This window comes from Aptenodytes patagonicus, chromosome 6, assembly GCF_965638725.1.
Source record: "Aptenodytes patagonicus chromosome 6, bAptPat1.pri.cur, whole genome shotgun sequence".
Lineage (NCBI taxonomy): Eukaryota > Metazoa > Chordata > Aves > Sphenisciformes > Spheniscidae > Aptenodytes > Aptenodytes patagonicus.
In genome coordinates, this window is record NC_134954.1 from 28,521,050 (window position 1) to 28,543,588 (window position 22,539).

The 22,539-nt window shown below is 38.6% G+C and overlaps 1 protein-coding gene across 7 annotated transcripts in view; it reads left to right on the forward strand.

The window, feature by feature from the left end:
- Positions 1–22,539, forward strand: part of ARMC8 (armadillo repeat containing 8) — an 82,160-nt gene that overhangs the window by 165 nt on the left and 59,456 nt on the right. For 3 of the 7 annotated variants that reach the window (XM_076341739.1, XM_076341740.1, XM_076341746.1), the window contains exons 2-3: positions 2,197–2,273; positions 16,465–16,536. In XM_076341739.1, the coding sequence (XP_076197854.1) occupies positions 2,197–2,273; positions 16,465–16,536 (149 nt within the window). Of the gene's footprint in view, positions 1–194; positions 284–2,196; positions 2,274–3,477; positions 3,499–16,464; positions 16,537–22,539 lie in introns of those variants that run through there. The other 4 variants (XM_076341742.1, XM_076341745.1, XM_076341741.1 and 1 more) reach the window with 4 other exon arrangements.

The following is a 22,539-nucleotide window of genomic DNA, read 5'->3' on the forward strand; positions in this document are numbered from 1 at the left end:
CGGCCTGACCTTGGCCTTCGCGGGGGCCGGGCCGCGGGGTGTGCGGGGGCCCCCGGCACCTGCCGGGCCCCTTTGTGTGGTGGTGGGGGGCCCGGCGGGCGGGTGGGCCCTGGGGCTGGGAGTGGGCCGGGCGGGCTGTGGTGGGCCGCAGGGGTGACACAGGCGTCGGTAGGGCGCTCATTCCCTTGTGCCTCCGCCGTCGCAACAACTTCCCGGAGGGGGTTTTTCTCTTCAGAACGGCATTCCCCCTTTTCTGAGGAGTCTGTTCCCATTTTTGTTAGAGGTACTGGCTCTTCTGAATGTATTTTTACCTCATGACATGACTTACGCTCTTTAGCTGCGCTCCTCTAAATGTTTTTGGTCCCTCCGAAACTCTTGTTCAGCAAAAAGAGGGTTCGTTGACATTATTTTGAGCTGTAATAACCAAGCTGCTGCAGAGGAGAGTAGGGTCTCTCTCTCTCAGAAGCGTACCGGGCTGGTTGTGGCTGGTGAAGCATGCTCTGCCAGCCTTTGCTAGCAAGTGGGTGGTGTTTTGGTGGCGAAACGCTGATCTTCTCATAATAGCTCTTCGGGATCTCACGATACAGCCTCGTTGGCTTTTGCTGCAGGGAGGAGGCTGATGTGTTGCATCTGTGGGCAGGGCGCTGGTCTTGCGGAAGGGGGTCTGACAGCTACCACTAGTTTCCTTTCCTTGGGGAAAGCTGAGAGTAAGTAGAACAGCCGGTGCTGGTTGCCCAGTCCTACTGTCGTGCGCTGGGAGTAACAATGTGGAAGGTATAGCGTGGATACTGCTTAAAAGAGCCGAGGTTTTGGGCTTTTTTTTCCCCTTAGAATTTCTTACTAGGTAACAGAACCATGAAACTGATGATGTTAATAAATTCTTTATTTTTGGGGACTACCTGAAAAACTTGTTCGCCTGGATAAAAATGCCCTTCTTCTACATATTGCAAACCTAGTGGTTGATAGGGTAAAAGCCAGTATATTTTAGAAACGGAAAGCAGTGAGATCTCTGAAGTCCAGAAGACTTTTGCATATAAATACATCACGTAGATGAAAGTCTACTGCTGTTCTCAAAAAATATTGTCTTTCGTTACGTGGTGGAAGTTTATCTGTAGAATTTATTTGGCATAATTTAATAGTGTTCCTGGAGGCAAAGGAGTCTTGCTGCCTCTAGATTACTCTTCTCTCAGAGTTATGTGAGACCACAGGCAAGAAGCTGCTGGTGCTTCTGACATCTGGGTGGGGAAACAGGAGCAGATTCAGCCCAAGAGTAGATACTTGCAAAAGCAAGGGAGAGTTTTCAATTCCCTTATAGCTTCCTTCAAGGAAAACTCATAAGGAAAAAATGGGAAAAGCCTAATAAAAAGTTGAGCTGAGAAAAAGAAAAAAAAAAAAAGAGGTAATGGAAACGCACCCTGGCACGTGTTTGTGAGAACCTGGAGGGAAAATTCCCTTCCCTTTTCCCACCCCTGTTTTTTTGGAACACTTGCCATCTCCAACTTTGGATCTTCTGAAAAGGAACAACAAATCATTGGTGCATAAATTTTTAGCTTACAAGCATGGTCCTGTTGCTGAGAAGAGAGTTCACTTTGTCTTATAAAGTAGCTATGGGAATATTATGGAGAATATTGTGCTGCTGTCCCTGTTGAAGTTGCGTGGGACAGTATATAGAAGGACAATCTTTGAAATTTGTAGATACGTTATGATAAAGTAAGTTACAGAAAAAGTCTTGATACGAGCTTCCTTATTTTCGAGAGCTTGTTTGTGGGTATGCTTCTTGAGCAACATTAACTGCTCTTATAAACTTTTTCTTTCAGGAATTTAGTTTTTTTCTATGTAGTAACTAAACATAATAAAATTGGAATTTAAGGCAGTGCTGACAACTGAAGTAGACCCCTTTTGTGTGCCCTGTTCATTAACAGCACTCTGTTAACTTGCTTTCACTCATAACACATTGTTATCTACATTAAGTACATCATTTTCTTTAAATCACACTTGAACACAGGGTTAATTCTTTGTGTGGATGTTGCCCAGCAGTAACATACTGCACATTTAAATATGATTCTGTGGTTTTGCCGCTGTCTTGCCTGATAGGTTTTGTAGATTTGCTGCTGCGTTAGCCATTCCTGTTTGTCTGCCATTATATGAACTGATACAAACTATATAAACTATTACAATTTTTTTTTTTCTCTGCAGGAAGTAACGGCTAGTAGCCGCCACTATGTTGATAGATTATTTGACCTCGATCCTCAGAAAGTCCTGCAAGGTGTCATGTAAGTCATCTGAAACACACTTGGGCTGTCGGTTGCGCATAGGCTAGGTTTACTTGAATTCCACTAGAGTTGTATGTCAAGGGCAAGAAGCTCTTCCTATCTTTTATTGAGAAATCTTCTTGGAAAATTTTAATGCAAACATGATAGTATTGTTTTAGCAGACTATCACTCTGTAGTGTATATGGTTCATAACGCAGCCTTCCAGTTGCCAGAAATGAGATTAAACGTTCTGTGAGCATTCAAAAATTTTTTTGATACTTTTCTTCCTTTTGGCCACCTTTTGCTCCTCTTCCAGGTCTGTTGAGACTCCTTTCTCTTATTCCACTGCCAAGTCAGTGTACCTGTCTCTTACTTTTTCCCCTGTTGCCATGCCTGAGTGTTGGCTTTTTTTGTTTTTATGCATGGCTTCTGTCTCACTGATGGGAACTGCGAGCTGAACGAAAATGCTTCCATAGAAATTAATTTGGATGCAAATTATATTTCAATACTGCTGTTGCATGCCAGTGATAAGGGGTAATGACTGAAAGAGTGAATAGAAGACTTGCCCTGCTGAATAGGTAGTAAAACTCGTGCAAAGATCTGGTGGTTTTCTTGCTGTCCTTGGGCTATAAGCTTTCCATTATAACCACACAGCAATGTGGCAAACAAGTCCTTGCCCAGGACTGACTTTTGGTGGTGAAACCAGACCTTTTCAGGCTTACCAGTGACTTGCTGGCTGTGGCTATCTAGCAAAACATCAGAAGACATCAAAGGACCAAGTGGATCAAAAAGTCAAGAATGTCGGTTGTGTTGCTTAAGACAGTCTGAGGTGTTTTCCAGTAGCAGATGAAAAAAATTATTCCAGAAGGTGTCCCGGGGCAACATATCAGAATTAGTGTCCCTTTGAAATAACATGAAAAACACAACATACATAAAACTGTCCTGGAAACTTTATTGGTTGAAATACCCCCTTACCTGTACGAGAATTTCTGGTACACCACCGTAACTATGTACAGGTTCTTAACTCTTCCCTGTAGGAGAGTCTGGTTTTGCTTCTACTCCTTGGCCTTCTTAGTCCACTACTCATAAGGGCTGGTGTGATGGTCCCAGGGGCAAGGATGTGTCATCCTATGTCCAAGTGGGTTGACTGAGCCCCTCTTTTCTCCTTGGCAGATGCTCTGAGCCCTGGGTGGCGCTCCCTCCCTGCTCTTCTTTCTTTTCAAAGGACTGGAACCCACAACCCTTGGTAATCCCTTCCCTATCTTTTGAGGTGTTTAATTCGTATCTTGTGAAGTATAACTGATTTTCCAGAAACAAAAGTTTTAGGCAGTATCTTTGCCTCAGCTGACATCTGAAATTATTCATCTTGTCCATGGATGTCAGTGGATTCTATGCTGAGATGCTTTTCTTGCATTTAAAGACAAGAAAATACCAATTTATTTCACAATAGCTTTCAAAGGGCAGATTTGGATGGTAAACCATATTTGTGCTGCTCTGGTTAAAATCCTAATTCTGAGCATTTATCTTTCCTGACATTGAGCAAATCCTATGTGGTAGATTTGTTATTTTCTGAATATTGGTGGATGGGTGCGAAACAGTCCAATTTAGAAAAGTGCATATATAAAAACAGAATGTAGAATAGTGTATATATAAAAAATTTCTGTCAGTCCAAGATTCTGTTTGGGCAGAAAAATACTGCTTTGCCTTCTTACTTTGAATTCAGGGTATCTGAAGAGGTATTGGAGTTGGAATGAACGGATATTTGGGGTGGAATAGAAGAGGATTAAAGTTCTACCAGAAGCATCTGTCAGAAGCTTTACCAGATATTCTGCATACTTTGCTGAAAATCTTTGATTCCTAAGATGTGCTGGGTTTTTTTCTGCATCCTGGCTGAAAATACTGATGACCTAGATTTTTATTTTGATTGATGGAACTGTACAAATATCAAGGATCGGAAAATAGGCTGTCTTAACAGGCTTTGTTTCTGCAGATTGTCTTCAGTTACAGTAGTCCTGTTCTTCATATGCTATTAAAGATGCTTGGATGAGTAACTTGAGTTTGGGGCTTTTTTTAATTGCATCCTTGTAATTTTAATGAAAACCAACTTCTGAATGAGGTTTGATAAAGGTAAAATAAAGCTAAATGCTTCTTGAACTTGAAAATCATGCCAATCCAGTTGTCATCTTATGACTTGAGAAAGCTTTTAATTACATATTCTGAAAGTATTTAAATGATCAAATCTCTTCTTTTCGTTTCTTTCCCATGAATTGTTCAGAGAGGTTGTGTTCAGAATCTTCTTTTGTATAGACAGTGAAGTCTTACCTGGCTAGGAGCTTTTTCCTTTTCCTCCTCATGGGAAAACTGAGAAACCATTTCCCTTTTGTCCGGTACTGCTGTATGTGGTTCTATTGATTGTATTTCAAACTGTCAAGTTTCCTGCAGAACTTTTGTTCACATCATTTCTATCATGCTCATCTGGGTATTGATAGTAGGTAGGAAGGGGAGAATTGTGTGTACCTGCCAGTAAATCATGAATTTTAGTTCAGCATTTGAAGTGTTGAGATTCTTACAAGGGTGACTACTGCCTTTTACTGTACCTGGTAGAGAACTATTTAAAGTGTGCAAGGCCCACATCTTCACCCACACCTGTATGGCAGTGTATGTATTTGCCTTTCTATTTACTGTCTTTATAAATGAGCAGGTTTACTATGGTAGTTTCCTTCTGTAAACATAAACTATACATTGTGGCCATGCTTATGCTTGAGAGGTCTTACAGGTTTGCTTTGTGTCTACTTAGGTGCTCTTCTAAACCTTTATCTTCTACATACTGTTCTACAGTTCAAATTTTATCAAATACGCTTTGACTACATTCTGCAAGGTCAGCATTAATGTCAGGTATGCAGCTATCGAATACATTTAGTGTTGACAGTGCATAGACTACCTCAAACAGATATTGTAGGGGATTAAATACTGTGTTCTCTCAGAAGTTCTCTTAAATATTTTGCCATTATTGGCAGAGGAGCAGAACATAGATAGCTCTGTAAATTTCTTCATTGTTATAAGAGCATCATTTGTCCTAAGGTGCTACAACATCATCCTGTGCTTTGCAGTGTGGCAGTATTATTTATTTATTTTTTTAAACAATTCTGGGTGGTGATCCTTAGACTATCATTTGCTTTTTACCTGCTCTTATGCTCAGGACCACATTGTTCAGATGCAAGACTGATGCCTATTTTTGTCCTCTAAAATTTGGTGGTCAGGGGCTTCTTTGAGAGATGTTTTGTCATGCTTACATTTAGCCTGATGTCTTCAAAGAGGCAATCTATCATTTTATGGAGAGCTGTGTAATTCCGTCTCAAGGGCTGGTTTTGAAAGGAGCATTCTTTCTGACAAATCTGGCTTACTCAAGGTCCCAACTGTTTCTCATCAGGTTGTTCCTCAGCAGTCAGAGGGTGTCATCTTTTAAGGCTTGTAAATAATCATCTTAGTGGTGCACTGAGAATTCCTATGCTACTGCTGTTTCTGTCCTTTATGGATGTGCTTATCCAGCCAGCTGGAGTTACTAGACAAGCATTTTCCAAACTTGTGTGAGCATTTTATTTCTCAGGAAAATGAAAGAAACATCCTATAGAAATGGCACTTGGTACTGAAGAACCCATTTCAAAGTGTATGTCTATGGTATCTTCCTTTTTTCCAGGGAGCATGTCTAGTGCTGTGATGGGAATACTGGTACAGACCTATGCAGTATATTTAATTTGAGTTATATATGCTTTCTACACAGTATGATTTTGAGTATTTGAGAACTTGCAGACTACTTTGAATCTGACAGTTATGTTTTTAGGGTCCCTGAGACTGACAGTGCTGCAGTGGTTAGTGGTTATGCTCCATGTTTTGAAGACTCAGCCCAAGATGTAATTGGGCTTACCTTTGCGGTAGGTTCTTGGATGCAAAGTTAGGTATGTGTTAAAAGCTCCTCTAAGGGACAATGGACTTGTACTTGCATTTGACTGAAGATGTTTTGTACTGCTTGCTGGTTTCTGCCTTCTTCAAACAGAAGGTATGAGAAGGTAGTCACAAACCAGAACCGTTCCCCCCCCCCCCCCCCCCCCCCCCCCCGACATTTTAAGTAGTAACATTGCTTTCATGGAACCTATCTTGTATTTCTTTTGTGGTCGGTTGCTTTGAAATTAATTTGGAACACCTCAAACAGTGTGTATTTTTTAAGTAGTAACACTGCTTTCATGGAGCCTATCTTGTATTTCTTTTGTGGTTGGTTGCTTTGAAATTAATTGGGAACACCTCAAACAGTGTGTGTTTTTTACATCCAACTTTTTTCATTTGTGTGTTCTTGGATTTGAAAAAAATGTTCCAGGCACATGTTTAGATGACTGTATAATAGCATCTTGTATTTCTCAGCTATGGCAATTGGAATGAGGGCATCAGTGCAGTGTTCCACACATGCCTGCAGGGAAAGCTGTGTGAAATACAGGAGGCAGCTTCATGGAGTGGGAAGAGAAGAAATTCCCATCTCAGTTCTAATGGAGCAACAGGTACCCCCTTCAGACAGTTACAAAGAGGCTGCTTCTGCCTCTTGTTCTTCATGTCCTTCTTTAAGACTAAATAATGAACAGCACTTGTTTTCACATTGTGCGTCCTGAACATATGCAATCATACTTTCAGTCTCTCAATGGGCACTTCCAAACCTAAAATTTCTGCGGGAGCCATGTTTTATTCTTTGCATATTCCCTTGCTTCAGTTTTCACCAGAATGGCCCTGTGGAAACAGAGCAGTCCTTAGAGGATTGTTCCTGTTATACTTTGCCTCTGTACATTTTTGATTCTGTTATCGCCTAGACAGTACTCTGTAGTAAATGCATATTCTTTCAGATGCAATAGGGAACTTTGAGGTCTAATTGGCTAAGAACAAGTGATGTAATTTTTTGAAGCATTGTTTTTGTGCAGTGTCATTCATGTGGTGAAGGAAGAGGCTCCTGAGTCTCTTCTGCTGATACTTTGTGAACTGCAGGATAGGTTCTCTGTGGCTTGGAAATTGAAAGCTTGTTCTTCAGGTTGCAGAATCTGACAGAAATTTGAGCAGGTTTAGGTGAGGCTGAGAGGGTGCTAGGAGCACTACTCCATTTGTTGATTTCTCCCTTTCAGGAGGTAAGCTGAGGAATCTAATAGCTAGACAAACTTTTCAGAGCGATAGAAGATGAAAGGCCTCAAACATCATTTGAGAATTAAGTAGTGCTCTGTGAAGAGTGGTTTTCAATATAATAGGTTTTGTAGAGTCAGGTGGAAGAATAGTATAGAAACAGAGGGAAGAGAGGAAGATGCAATAGGAAGAAAGTGTGTTCGTGTCATAGAATAAGATACTTTCTCACTTTTGTGCTTTCTTTATAATGCAGCAAAAGGTACAAATGCATAGTACTATTTTTTTGCAAGTAAATTGTTACGTATTGTGACTCCTAGTGTAATATTTAGAGGTGGGCTAAACTTTAGGAAATTAGGTATACGTATTACATTTGGCTAGCAGTCTTTAGCCTAATAGGGTTGTTTAATATTTCAAGCCTTACAGTTGCTGCATCGAGTCTGTGAGAGAGGATTGATGATTAATGAATCTGTTTCAGTGCTGCCTTTCAGGAGGGCATGAAGCCACTTTTCTCTAAAATCCATCTCTTGATGCCAACTTCAGAGAAGTGATACTGTTGCTGTGATGATTTCAGGCTGTAAGTAGGATGAGAGAGGAGAAACAACTTCTATCAGACTAGCTGATGTACTGGAGAAAATCAAGTGAGTATTGGTCACAAAAGTCGAGGTCTGAGTTAGAAGTGGCAAACTTCAAGCTGAGCAGAGTTGAATACTCTGAGTTCATTCAGAGTTTAACTTAACTTTATTAATCTGTTAGACAAATGCAGAGGAGAGGTGGTTGCCTGTAAGGGAGGGCAAAATGTAGCAGGCAGCTGAGGGAGAAATAGTCGTTATGCCCTTTGGGGGTGTGTGTGGGGTGTTATTAAGACTGAACTAGAGGTTGGGCCTGAGGGATGTGTGCCACAAAATCAGCAATGCTACCAAGTTTGTGATTCTTAATATTTGGAGTTTGATTTTTTTGCTTCTAAGCTGCCAGTTCAAATTGATTGGAATCAGCATTAAAAAAATTGAATTTACTTACTTTCCAAAACAAGCTCACTTCCAGTTTGCAGTATGGAACTGTGTTCTTTTAGGCTAGCTCCCTGTAAAAGGTTGATATTTCTAGTAACATTCAAAGGACAGAACTGTGTTTACTAATTAATTTGTCTACCAGCTGATTAAAATGATTTCAGCATGTGTGCTGTGTTGGTGCTGAACTGATGATTTAAATGTGTTGAGATTTTTTTTTATTTTTATTTTTTCTTTGGGAATTGTAAAGTAGCAGGAAGGCTAGCTGGTAGAATTACTTGCTAAAACATACTTCAAACATGCATTGTCTGAAATGTCCAGTAACTCCCCCATATGTAGAATGAGAGAGTTTATTTGGATATAGATAAATTACGGAGTTTCTGTCTTAGTGAGCACTTATTAACACCCATTTGAAAAAGGAATTTAGGCATGACTAAAGCATATGGAGGCCAGTACATCATCTTAGCTGATAGCTATTTGGAGCTAAAAATCTGAGGCTATACTTTCACGTTGGAAAGACTTTAGATTATTATAATCTAATGGGTAGTAGCTATGTCAAATTAACAGGTTTTGGTGATCCTTCAGTAATTGCTGGCCTAAGCTGAAGTGGACTGTGTCATACAATATTACAAGCTCACATCTGAGAACAGCTAAGCAGGTGCTGGAAGGCCATTTTAAGGTATTTTCCTGTACTGAATGAAACTTGAGAGTTCTCTATGTGAGTGACTTGTGGTGGAGAACATTCTTTTGATAATGAAATGGGAGAATGGACAAAAATAACTTTAAATTAAGAGACAGTGAATGAAAAATAGTGCTAGAAAAATGTAGTGTTACAGGATGACTCTTTGCTTAATGAAATTTCATTTAATTTTTGTTTCAACTGTGGAATATACTGCTAAATGCTGAAGGTGCTACTTCATCCAGGGAGGGGAAATATCCCTGGGGGGAGATACTTTTTTTTTTTTAAATGTCTATCATAGTTACTTATATTTCATGGTTTGGGTCATTCATCTGAAGCAACAGTGGTGAAGGCTGTTCTTTTCATGTGGTTTGGCTGTTTTGGGATAGCTGTGAAAAATGTATTTTGCTGATCTGGCATCACAGAGCAGGAGATCTCTCATTTTCCGAGAGTTCTGCTGAACTGCAGCTGTTTTCCCCACACTTCTCTTTGCTGTTATGACCTAGTTTATTTAAATAGCGGAGATTGATGCTGAAATTGAAATGCTGATAATAAAGACCTCTAGCTATGGTTTGTGTGGTTTTGTTTTTTTAGTTTAAAATGTTTACATAATAAAAATTAGCTAAACTCCCATCCTCCACTGACTTCAAGCATTTTAAATTTGAGCTACATCATTCTTAAGGTTGAGTAGGCAATTTTTCTATTGATTAGTGATCTCATGCAACTTGTAGCACAATTTCCAGACTCAGTGCAAAGGATGAGGCAATGAAACATGCTTGAGAGAGAGGTGGGAAAAGCAGCATCTCCCATGTTAGTCAGCCTAGAGATTTGAAAGGAACTTGAGTTGAAACTGCAGCCAAAGACATGGAGAGCTTAAGTTGTTGAGCTTGATATAGAAGGCTAGCATGTGAATTGACTGATGTAAGCTCTTATATCAAACTAAAGGTTTGATATGAGAGGTTTCTTCAGTCTGTCACACACGCAGAGCAAGATGAGTACTAGAAACTGGGCTAGGTTCAGGGTAGGAATAAGGTATAAATATTTCTAACTACAGGTATGGATCATTGAAACAGCTTACCTTTCTATTTGGTAGACTTTCCTTGGCAAGAATACTTATGACAAGGTAAGTTGCCTCTCCAAAGAGGATACTTCAGATAGGGGTTCAAGCGGTTTCTGTGGCATTGTGATATGGAGAAGTTGGATTAAACAATCACTTTTAGCATTATGTATATTAAATTCTACTGTTCTGCATTGCTGTAATTATAGCCATATGCTATTTTTCTACAGCACTTTGATTTTATGCAGTGTCTGAGAGTACAGAATTAAGATGGGGAGCAACCGTGGATTTAGCGTTTCCTTGTTTAAATGTTGAGTTTGTTTAGTTTGCACTGTATGTTAATTGTGTAACAGTTTCTAAGTGTTAAAACTCAAACAAGTTGAGTAAGTGTCTCTGTGTGCTACTTTGTTTTTTCCTGTAAAATCATCTTTTTCTTTGCATCAACTGATATTTTTTGATGGGATTAGAAATCTTGAAACTTTTCTTCCCAACCTGATGATTAACCTTAAAAATAAGCTAATTTGTGATTTCTGTGGTTTGCTTGAGTTGGCAGGAGTTTTTAACATTTTATTCACTTAGTTGGACTAGTAATCACGTTAATACAAACATGTTCCCTGCTAAAGGTGTAGAAAACCACTCACTTGTTGGGTAATTAACAGATATTCAAGCCATAGTAGTGTCCATCTTAGAAATTAATTCTGTCAAAATAACAATGGACATATTTTAACATGCAAAATTTGTCATTAATTCCTGTTGTTGATTGTTTTGCATCTGTCCATAAAAATGGGAGAGTGGGAGGAAAGGAGAAGGAAGAGGAGGCAAAAGCTATAGAAAGCATAATTGTCAAAATGTTAGCTCCGCAGTTAGCTGCTGACTTGAGTCCAGCCAGTCCAGGTACCATTTGCTCATATGATACTGAAACTTAGAAACTTTCCTGAAGTTGGTGCAGACAGTTTTTATTTGAGCTATGTCCTTGTATCAGCTACCAGTACCTCAGCTTTTTAGATACTTGCATTTTGAGTTTTCGAAAACCTTTTCAGAATGATGCTTTGTGTCATTCTGTTGTTTGCAATTTTGATCAGCCTCTGGTAGATAAATCTTCTGGTCTGACAATGCATTGTTTTGGATGCTTCCTCTGTGTGCGTAATTGTCTCGGAATCTCTTGTAACTATTTCATATTAAAAGTGAAAGCATTGGCTTGAAGTGTCTAGGACTACTTTTCTTTCTGTGATTGTCCATCTCATGTTTGATATCCTTCTCTGTCTTGGAACCTCTTAAATATGGCTACCTACTCTATTTTCAAAAGACATAAGATGAGAAAATACCATGGAGGCTGTTTATTTCCCCCTCTTCTGTGTAGTTCCTATTGCTGCTTCCTCATCAAGTCACTTTAGCTTGTTTCAAGATCTTTTGTGTTGCTTTGCTAGAAGGTGACGTAAGAAAGCTCCAAGGCTTTCTGTTAGAATTTTAAAATTTCTTATGTTTGTACTTGATTTACTGTATTTAAAAATGTAGGTAAAACCAAATTCTCACTGAGGAGTCCATGTATCCATATTGCTTTCTCATGATCTCTTTTGCAGAAGAAGTGCAGGTATTGGGGCTTGTTAGAAATGTTTTAGAGGTCTGTTCTTTCTCAGCTGGGAATCAGAGAACTGCACACTAACTACTGGACACTTCTGGTGTTTTTGTGGGAGGAGTCCCAAACTTAGAATCAGCTTTATGAAGATGTTGAACTTCAATAATTTCTGAAAGTTCAGCACCTTAAGTTGCTTCGACAATAACAATTTACATTGACAGACTAGAATGCTAATTTTTTCAGGACTTAGATATTTCATAATATTATTTTTTATTGGCTAGGAATCATTAAAACTTAACAATTTGTGAGTAAAATATGGCCTTTGTATTTAATATTGCTTCTTGCTTCTCTGAAGTGGGCTATATCTGGTGCCTTTAAACAATTACACAATTCTGATAAGCATCAGAATAAAAACATATTAACTTCATACACAATTGGCAGATTAGTTCCTCTTGTAACTCTTGTCGAGCTGCATTTGGATGGAAATTAGATTTTTGGGGGGGGGGGAATGAGTTTAATGTACTCCTAAAATATTTTATTTTAAACACTCATACTGTGCTAATACACTTACGAAACTAGCATGCATTGCATTTTATTTATAGCTAATTAATTGAACTGATTGCTTCTAGGTTGCTATGTTCCAAAAGATTGTTAGAGCTGATAAACCTCACCTGATATTTTCTTCCTACAAACTCGAGAAAAGGGGAAAGAAATTAAGTTTTTCTGCTTTTCCAGTCTCTAGTTAGTTTCATAACTTAAAACTGAGTGGTCGCAGGATTGAACTGATGAAACTATATTTTTATTTCTTTAAGAAGCAATAAGAGATGGGAAATGCTGGTTTAGCACTTCAGAAAGCAATATTTCCAAGTGCTTAGCTAGGATCTCTTTGCCATATTTTATTGTTGGCAGCCTATATTATCCTGCTTGAAATTTTTTTCCACATAAATTACTTTATTGCATTATAGTAAATGTAGACATAAATATCAGCTGTCAGATTTTAAATCTATGCATTAAAATTATTGTAATTCAGGTTATTTTGTTTGAATTTAGTTTGAATCTAAACTATAAGATTTAATACACAGGATATTTAAAAAAAAAAACCAACGAAAAAACAACCAACCTCAAATACATCTTAAGAACTCTGTCATATGAAAGCTTCATGGTTTGTCTTTTGGCTCTATAGAAAGCTACCTTTATGAGGCTGAGAAACTAAGTAGTGCTGGAATGTGCTAGGTACATGCGTAAGATCTGCATTTTTCTTCTGAAGCTGCTCACACTGTGCTGTTGCCTGGCAGTAGGGTTGATAACCTGCCTGAGAGCTTGGAGCTGATTATTGGAAAGCCTGTGTATCTCCCTCTTCTGGATCATAGTCTTCTAACAGATTAGGCCTAGAATCACCACAGATTAGTTGTTCTTTTGAAGTTCTCATCTCTTTGTAATTGTGTTTTTGCTGCCATTTCCTTCTTCCTCGTTTCAAGGACTCCTTTTCACAGTAGGAAATGGGAGCAGTGGGCATGACATTCGAAATAAAGTGGGTGCCCAGTCTTGGACTACAAATTTCTGAGGTTTCTTTGTTGTGTCTTGTAGAAGATAGTGACCTTTACTGCTTTTTCTCCTTGGATGAATCTCATGTCATCTTGGATCTGAAATCAGTCAAGCTCAAACTTGTTGGAGATGATGTTTTCAAATAAAGGAGTTGCTCTCAGTTTTTCCAAGGTTCATGATTCACCAAGGACCTGGTAGACTAGGACAGCACATGGTGGTACTTCACTTCTTAAGGAGATTAGCTTTCTGATCAAGAAAATCTCCATAAAATGTAATGTGGAATCATAATTATTTTTCATGGTAAACGAAAGTACTTCACTTCTTAAGGAGATTAGCTTTCTGATCAAGAAAATCTCCATAAAATGTAATGTGGAATCATAATTATTTTTCATGGTAAACGAAAGAAAAGTCTGCTATTATTCAACACTGGATTATGGCGTTTTGAGGATATTCTTGGTTTCCATATCCACCTGCTTCCTGTGTATTGAATAGGTTCATTTCTGTAAGTGGCAAATCTGAAGAGCTAAGTGTGGCACGGAACTTGGGAGTGCCAAGGCATAATGCACACAAACATGGTGATCTTTGAGTCCTATATCTGACAGTTTTTAGTCACCTTACCAATTTGAAGGTATTTTACTTGCTTGCAAGTTGAAGTGGTCAAATGTACATGTGTTGGATTTGTCAGAAATCTCAAGCTTGTGATATTTCTTGTCTATCTGCCATGACCTTTCTGAGGAGCTTTATGAACTAGGATGGAGAAACTCATCTGAATCATTTACAGATCAGGACTGTGACCTCACTAAACCTCTCAATTTGAGTGTTATGGAACTTGGCCATGTTCCTGCCACTTCTGAAAGGGTCTCTAAATCAAATTCTAATAGGCAGTACTTATTACATATTAAATGGTTATAAGGTTAGCAAGCCATTCTATTGTGGAGTTGGTGCAGGAGTCACAGAAGTTTGTTGTTGTTGGTTTGTTTTTTTTTTTTTTAAAACACAAAATAATGTGTAAAATCACCTGAGCAGAGCATTAAAATGTCATCAAAATCTGTTTGTTAATTCTTCAGAGTGCTTGGCAAGTGCCTTCTCTTTTAGCTTCTCAAGGTGCCTTCGTGGATACGTGATATGATGCAGCCTTTCTGATGACTTTGAGAGCTGGTGCCTAAGGATAACAGGGAGAGGTAGCCTTTTTAGAAGTCCTAGAGTGGCCTGAGCAGTTTAGTACCTGAATCTAGCACATCTGTTGTTACAGTTTCCATTCCTTTGAGACATCTGATCATTGCTTCTGCCACTGTTTTGGACTGACTTTTGTATTTTAAAAACCTTTTAAAATGACCCGGATACTTTTATATCAAGCGTTCAGCATAGAAACCACTGAAGTACTGTTTCTGAGTTTAGTGAAATCTTCATTTCCATTCCTTAAATTTTCTTGGGCTTCTAGCTTAGCCTGTCTTCTGATCTTGCTCTTTCTCCTCTACCTCCTGTCTTGTGGTGTAAAGTTACCAAACTTAGGGGAGATAGAACAGAAAGGTCCAACATTTTCTGCTGATACTCAGCTGTGTAAAATTGTGTGCTGGGTAGGCATATTCCTGTTAAGTAATGGCTCACTTGACAAGTCAAGTAGTTTCCTGACTCTGCCTGTATTAAGAGATACACAGAACTGCAGTTCAGCGTTCAGCTGCAGTTAGTGCAGCTCCCTTGTTGGAGCTCCAAGATCACTAGCCAAAACTGAGAAGTTAGGCAGCATCCATTTGCTTAAAATTCCTAGATCACTCTTCTGTGGCCGGGTAACTGTATGCAATGGGAGAGTGAGTCACATGGAGAACTACTTCAGAAAGGACGGGCAATTACCTTTCACTAATTGAGGTTTATAAAGGTTCTGTTTATGCCAGTCTGGATGTTGCCTGCCTTGGCTGAGAAGTTTTTTGTAACTCTAATGAAGTGAGTTTAACACTTGGGACAGCTGCTTATTGCAGTGGAATTTGCACTTTCAATGGATATGTAAGGACTGTGTAGTGTTCATGTGGGCCAGGGTGGATCTTAAAGAACAGGGCTACTCTAAATCTCTTAAAATTTGCAGATAGCAGGTGAAAGAGTGATACAGTGGCAAGAAAATATGCTAACTTAAAGCAACCACTGAAGCTCCCAAATTATTTGAATGAATTATGGACATAGTTAGCCAGTAATTAATTTATCAATTTTGCAACTACTAACACTGTAATCAATCTAGTTTTGTTTTTTGTTGATAAAGAATTATCTGAAGTTGGACTGTTTTTGTTCTCTGCTCTTATAAAGGTCCCTACAACTAGAAAGTTTCCTAGAAATGTGTCATCTTGATTTTTCTGAAACTGGTCATAAGTTGCTAGCTTTCTTTCAGATTCTCTGGATGTTGATATATATTCAATGTGTTCATATGAAGAAAAAAAAATCTTAAAAAGATGGTGATGGTTTTTAGGATGCAGTAGCAATTTTCTGAACAACAAGGTTGCAAACCACACATTTTCATAGGACTTCTTGGTGTGTGCAGCCAGTGTCCTCTTTCCAAAATGCTTCCCTTGTTCCTTTACCATAGTATGAATGCCTTTAATGTATTTAACCTCGCAGTAACTCTCAGACAGGAAAATGCTTTTGTTTCCACTTTATTCCTGGGATTTTGACATACAGATGTTTAGGTGTCCTGCTGAAATTCACAAAAGGAAGCCTGTGGTGAAGAGGAGAGTGAAAGCCTGGTCTCTGGAGACTGGTGACGGTTCCTTGTTCGGTTTTTTTTTTGCCCCCAGCTTGTCTTTTCCTGCACCCAGTAGAATATTCAGTTAATACTTTAAATTACCAACATTTGATTTCCCAACCAATAGTGTTCTTTTCTTTTAGAATTCTAGTGAATATATGGGCACAAAGAACCAGTATATCTAGTTTTCCTCAATAATGAGACTTCTTCATGTCTGGTGTGCATGTGAGATAGTTTGGGTTTTTGCTTACTTGCATAAGCTGGGATGTAATGGAATCCCAGAGCTCTGGGGTATTTATCTGTGGGCTGTGGAAACTGTGCCCTGAAGCCCTACTCAGTCCTGTAGGTGCAGCATGGACATGTGGAAGTCTACTTGATAAGCCTTCATGGAAATAGTAAATTCTATAGATTAAGCCCTCAATACCTCAGCATAATTTACCAGGGTTTGTTTTTCTTTCTGGATTTACAGAGATATGAAAAATGCTGTAATTGGAAACAACAAACAAAAAGCCAACTTGATTGTTTTGGGAGCAGTTCCAAGGTATGTCCTTTGCTACTCTCCTTTTCACTGATTCACAACAGATCTGGAATAATGATCCTTAGATCACAGGCACTTTTTTGTTTTAACTTTGATTGTAGTTGACTGCATACTTCTTTAATGTAACTGAGAGAGACTTGAAATATCTGTTAAACTCATGTATTACAGAACAGGCTGTTGAGTAACGCTTTTAATTTAGAATTTCATAGAATTCTCTAAAGTGGTCTTGGTGATTTTTATTAAACGTTATCAGTTCAGGAATGAAATCTAATTTCTGACATTGATGATATTAATGATGGATGAAAGTGGTTGTATCTTAATCCTGTTTTTCAGCCAATTGCTTGCTGAGTTCACAAGTGAAAATGTGTAAGGTTATGTTAAAATATAATTTAAAAGTATTAAAAAACATCTGAGATAATTTGCTTGTCTTCTCTACCTGCTTCAGAGGATTAAAAACCATTGATCATACTTTATTGCTGAATTACTGCTTCAGCTGACGTTAACATTTGCTGGATCCTGATTCCACTAGTACAAATTTAACAGGTAACTTTAGCTACTGGATTGTTCACTACAGCTTTCATTTCACCCCTCTTGTCCTCCAGCTTTCTTTCAGTCACAACTTGCAGCAATGGAGAAGGAAAACATTGAGCACTGCATTACTTGTGCTAGCAGTATGGGACCCACCTATGATCCTTTTGCTTAAAATGGCAACTAGGTCCCAAACTCGCCTGCTTGAGAAAGCTTCTGGCTTGTCAAAAAATGCATTTTATTTGCAGGGAATATCTTCTCATTTATAGACTGAGTTTGTATCAAGGCTAGTCCTTTAATTTCTCTAGGAATTAGCTGCGGGGAAACCCCCTCTACAAAAACTGCTGAATTATCTTCAGTTTTGACCAAATTATAAACAGGTGAAGACTTCGCATGAGATGAAAAGATTGAAGTGGACATTTGTTGAAGATTATGTAAAGTTTAAGAAATTTTTTTCAGCAACAGGCCCTAAGGGATTCTTGCGACTACCATTGATTCTTGTGGTTCCCATTTTAAAAGCAACTGAAGATCTCCAACTTCCAAATCTAGAATCTGCCTGTTCTTAAATTTTGTAGGACTTCATGTTCCTTCAGTTATCCTGCTTTCTGCTGTTTCTTGTTCTGTGCCCAGTAATGAAAATCCAAACTTTTTTTTTCTGTTGTTAATGCCTTCTGGCTGTCCAAGTAAATTATATGGTTAACCTATAACTGGAAATAAATGACTGGGTTTGGAAAATCTTAAAAGGTAAACTATCACGCTTGTCCTCATTTCAGTACAAGTTATCCTCAAATTACAGGAAATCTAATGTCAAGGCTTTTCAGACTAGAGGTATAGATGAAGGTAAATTGGCTGGGTTATTTATGAGAAAAGACAATCTCACTGGCTAAAACTTAAGTGGCATCATCTACCCCAAAGTGCCTTTCTGAAGGCTTTAGAATTTCCTCAAGGTGTTGCAGACAGACTTAAGTAGATTATAGACCATTTGGATTAGAGAACTCCTTCTGTTGTTCTCTCTAACAAGGTGGTGGGAATTAATTGGCTTTTTTGACATGCCTTCTAATTTGTGAAATGGCCGCTGAAGCCATTGGAGTACGGGAACCTTTGGAATTCCAGTCTGCAAAGTCAAACCTTTCCCTCAATGAGAATAGGAGTAAGCAAGCTAGCATTCTTTGTTTTAAGTCTCCTCTGCAAAGTTAATGAGGAGAACAATTTTCTTTTCACAGATTTAGATTGCAGTCTCTCAAGGGAAGTTGATTCTTTTCTGTAATGGCATGGGGATTGTTAGAATTCTTCTGCTGCTGCTTTGTCCTGTGGTTCATCTTCTTGTTTACTCATTTCTTGCTTCTCTCTTCTTCCCCAAGTATTCTTCCAGCAAGCTTTCAGAAGAGACCCTTTAGACCCAAAGAACCCCTTCAGATTTCTGTCACTTAGTGGAAAAGAAAACAGTATGTTCATATATTAGAACAGACTCTCACGAGGTTTGGAAACAAGTCTAGGAAGTATCTTTTGTTTGAAATTGGGCCAAATACTACCGGTAGGTATGAAGTATCCCTATTATTTTAAAATATTAGACTGCTGCTTGGTTGGAAAGAAATGCGAAGTCCTTTGAAGATCTCCATACAGGAAGAAAATGCTGGGGAAGAACGGCTGAATCACTGTCACTTCTAGCCCAGGGGCCTCCTGAGTCCATGAGCTGACTGCGTAGTGGTGCCATCTTTAGAAAGGGAGATATATCTATACCTTAAATGAAATTTTTTTGTCCCTTTTAAGTTCAGTCTGACCTATGGTCATTTCTTGACCACTTGTTCTGAAGAGGGTGCTAAGAAAAACAAAGTTGATTGAAGAAAGCTTGCTGAATTGCCATGTCTGGACTTAAGAACTAAGAAGAGTTAAGAACTGTACAAATGTGTACGCAAACATGGTCCTAGATGTTAAGAACATAAATGTAGCCAGCCTGTATGTGGATTTTGTTTCTTAAGAAACTATTTTCTATCTCTCTTCCTCTCTAGAGAATGAGAGTTATTCCTTTACCTTCTCATGAAATGCTGGCCTCTGGCACCTCTGTCAGGATGCAGAAATTTTACTTTTTGAAACTGTTACTTTTTAGTAGCAGTCCCAGAAAATAAAATTTCTAAAGTTCAGGGGGGAAAAAGGTATTTTAATGCCCTAATACAGAGTTCTTTCAGTGGCTGGCCAACTTAAAACAAAAAGTCAGCCTTGCCTAAAATGGTTTACTACTTGTACTGTCCTTCAATTTTCTATTTTTTTTTCCTCCTACCACACAAGTGCTAGCAGAGAATGAGGAAGTCCATACTAATTATTGGTGTGCTCCTTCACTTGACAGTTTTATAAGAATAACTAAAGAGGTGTCTGACATGTCAGACACCTCTTCAGAGTCCAAGTTCGGTATTTAAAGCTTTTTGTCAGTTGCTCTTACCTCCTAAATCTCAGGAAAATGATTGAGTCTTCAGTTCAAATGTAAATTGTTCTTTTCTAATTCATCTTGATAGGAATTCTGACTTAATGAAACAACGTTCATTTAGTAGCAGTTAGTCTGTAGTGCTGCTTGCTCCCAATCCTCTGAGTTGTAATCAAAGCCCCTTTCTGGTGGAGTTTATAATAGAGGCTAGAAAAACGCTTGTTTACTGTGGAGTCCAGGCTGACAATCATATTGTCATCATAATCATTGGCACTTAATAACACCTAAGGCATGGGGAACTAAGGAGTCTCACTTAAGTGGTTACAAGGACCACGCAGATATCTTGCCATTCTTTGACATAACTTCAGAAGCTAAGTAGTCTTTCCCTCCCCACTCTGTGGTACCTTGAGGCATCCTGTATAACACTTTCCCACAAACTGCACATCAGCCACATTTTAAGGCCACTGAATTGGTGAGTAGGTTAGTTTCTGTTGTAGGCAAAAGTTACTGCTCTTAAGCTCTTTGAGTTCTGCAGTAAACAGTCTAAAGCCTCTGGCTTACAGAGATGGAATTGGAAAAGAAAAACATTCAATGAAATGAACACATAAGTTCCTGTTAACTCTGTTTTGCAAGTTTGTGGACCACTTTCTGATACCCTGAAAGATACGGCATCCAGTGGTTTGTAATCCAGTCAACAACTGGGTCTTTCAAGCCTGTGACATATTTCCTCTTTTCCTCTTTCTTCATCTGGTGGATGGCAGAGCGTAGAGAGGGCAATCTTAAATTCCAGTCATCAGAGCATAGCTTTGTCTTCCTGTACATTGTGGTTACCTGTTAAAGCTCTGACCTGTGCTATTTTGTCAAAAATGTTAGCTGAATCCAGTTATTGCTTATCTAATCATTACTGAGAGTTTAATATTTAAAGTCTAATCTATTTCAGAGCTAGTTTCTCATTAAAAGCTTCAATTATTCCTTTGCTCCAAAATGAATACAGAATTTTCTAAATCAAATCTTAAACCTGACCACCCAAGACCTTTAACAAAAACACTAAATCATTCTCATCACTTACCAAAAATCATTTTCTAACTTCCAGCTGATTGTTCTCCAGAGTCTTAAGGCATAAAGTCAGTTGTTCGGAGCTGTAACGTGGTAGTGTACTTCTTCCCAAAGCTAAAGGCGTATCTCTAGGTAGGTGCACCTCAAAGAACTTTATATAGTCAATTTTCACCTTTCCCTAAGTCATTTATTAGGGATTTTGCATAGCTCACAAGTATCCTGATCAATTCTTTGTTTAAATGTATGGTATTACAAATTCATAGACGACCCATGATGTTGATACTTGATCCTGCATGGAGCATAGCAGAAGAGCCACCCTTACATATTGAATACTTTCATACTGGGATGCTGACTGTTGTGAGAGCAGTTGCAGGACTGCAGGGTGAAAAACCACCCTGTTGCTTTCAGCTTTTCTTGGAGTTACTCAGATAAATGTCAGATAATGTTCTTAGTTAAAAAATTCATTTACTGTTTAAGTAGAAGATAAGCAACAAACTCCCTATGTTTGGGTATTTAGGAGTAAAGAGGCTTGTGCATATAGCAAGTATGACTTTAGTTTAACACCAAGAAAGTATGTCTGTTAGTTTGTGTCCTGGAAAGCTTGGCCTCGTGGCTGGAATATTGAGCAACCTGCTGTAGCTGATCCTGCTTTGAGCAGCGGGTTGGACTAGATGACCTCCAGAGGTCCCTTCCAACATCATCTATTCTGTGATTCTGTAATCTGATTTAATGAAGAACTACCTTTATATGTCTAGTTTTTCCTTGGGGTTATCCTTGAATTCATGCACTTGCTCTAGAAGTTCTTTTAATTAGTGTCTTTTATAATGCTACTCCTAAAGGACTGGCCATCCTTTAACTGCAGGAATGCAAGTATCTGCTTGACAGAACCATCTCCTGTACAGACAGGATGTATTAGTACTTGCCTGAGTACTCAGCTCTAAATCCATCGTTAGAGAGATATATATATATATATATATATTTATAAATTAAGAAATTAAGACTTTCATTGAAACCACACCCTCACTCATAGGGAGCGTTTCCTTATGAGTGAGGGTGTGGTTTCAATGAAAGTCTTAATTTCTTTATTTATAACTTTATATGCTGAAATTATGCATGAAAGATGTATTTGTGCAAATATATGTTGTGCTTGGTGCATGTCATGCAAATCTCTTTTATTACTGGCTGGTTAGGATTAGACATAGCAGTATTGAACCCAGTGCTATCCCAAAATGGTTTTAGACAGAGGTTCTCTAAACCACCTTTGGAGGTATGCACTGATCCATGGACCTGATACTGAATTTTGGTAAAGAAGGAACAGCACAGCGATGGATTAGGAGTTAACTTGCATAGGTCTGACATGACTTTTTCTTCTTTGTACCTGGGACAGTAAAGCCGTTGAACTGTTTCATAGAACAAACAGCCATCAATTTTCACTACAGTCTAAGGCTGGGTTACTAGACAGATGTGATTAGGTTTAGCAATGACAGCAGATGATTTTTTTTTACTGTTTTCTAGTTTCTGATCTTAAGGTAGCCACCAAAAATGAGTTCTCTTGTTGGAAAAGTTCTGGTACGGTGAAGTGGAAAGGGGCAATGAATGGTGGAAACTGTCATGAGAAATATTTAACCTCTATGTGTTTTTTTTCTCTATTATCTGAGTGACTGATGGTAAATGATGTCTGCTGTTGACTATTTTTGTATCTGATGGTTTATTTTCTCAGTTTCTTAAACAAATAGTTTAAAAAAGGTAAAAAAAATCCTTAGTAGCTGGGGATTGTTTTTCTTGATAAAGGATGAAGAATATTGCAGGGTTGCCAGTTCTGATGAATTGTACAAACCCAGAATTTGCTACAGTAATAAAAATATGAAGAACTGGGGGGGCGGGGTTTCTAGATTCACCACACATGCTTTCCTATGAGGAAAAGGGAGCAGCTAGTTATTTCATGACATGGAAGAGGGAGAAGAAAACTGATCGTGGAGGATCTACCCCTTTTATGGAAAGGA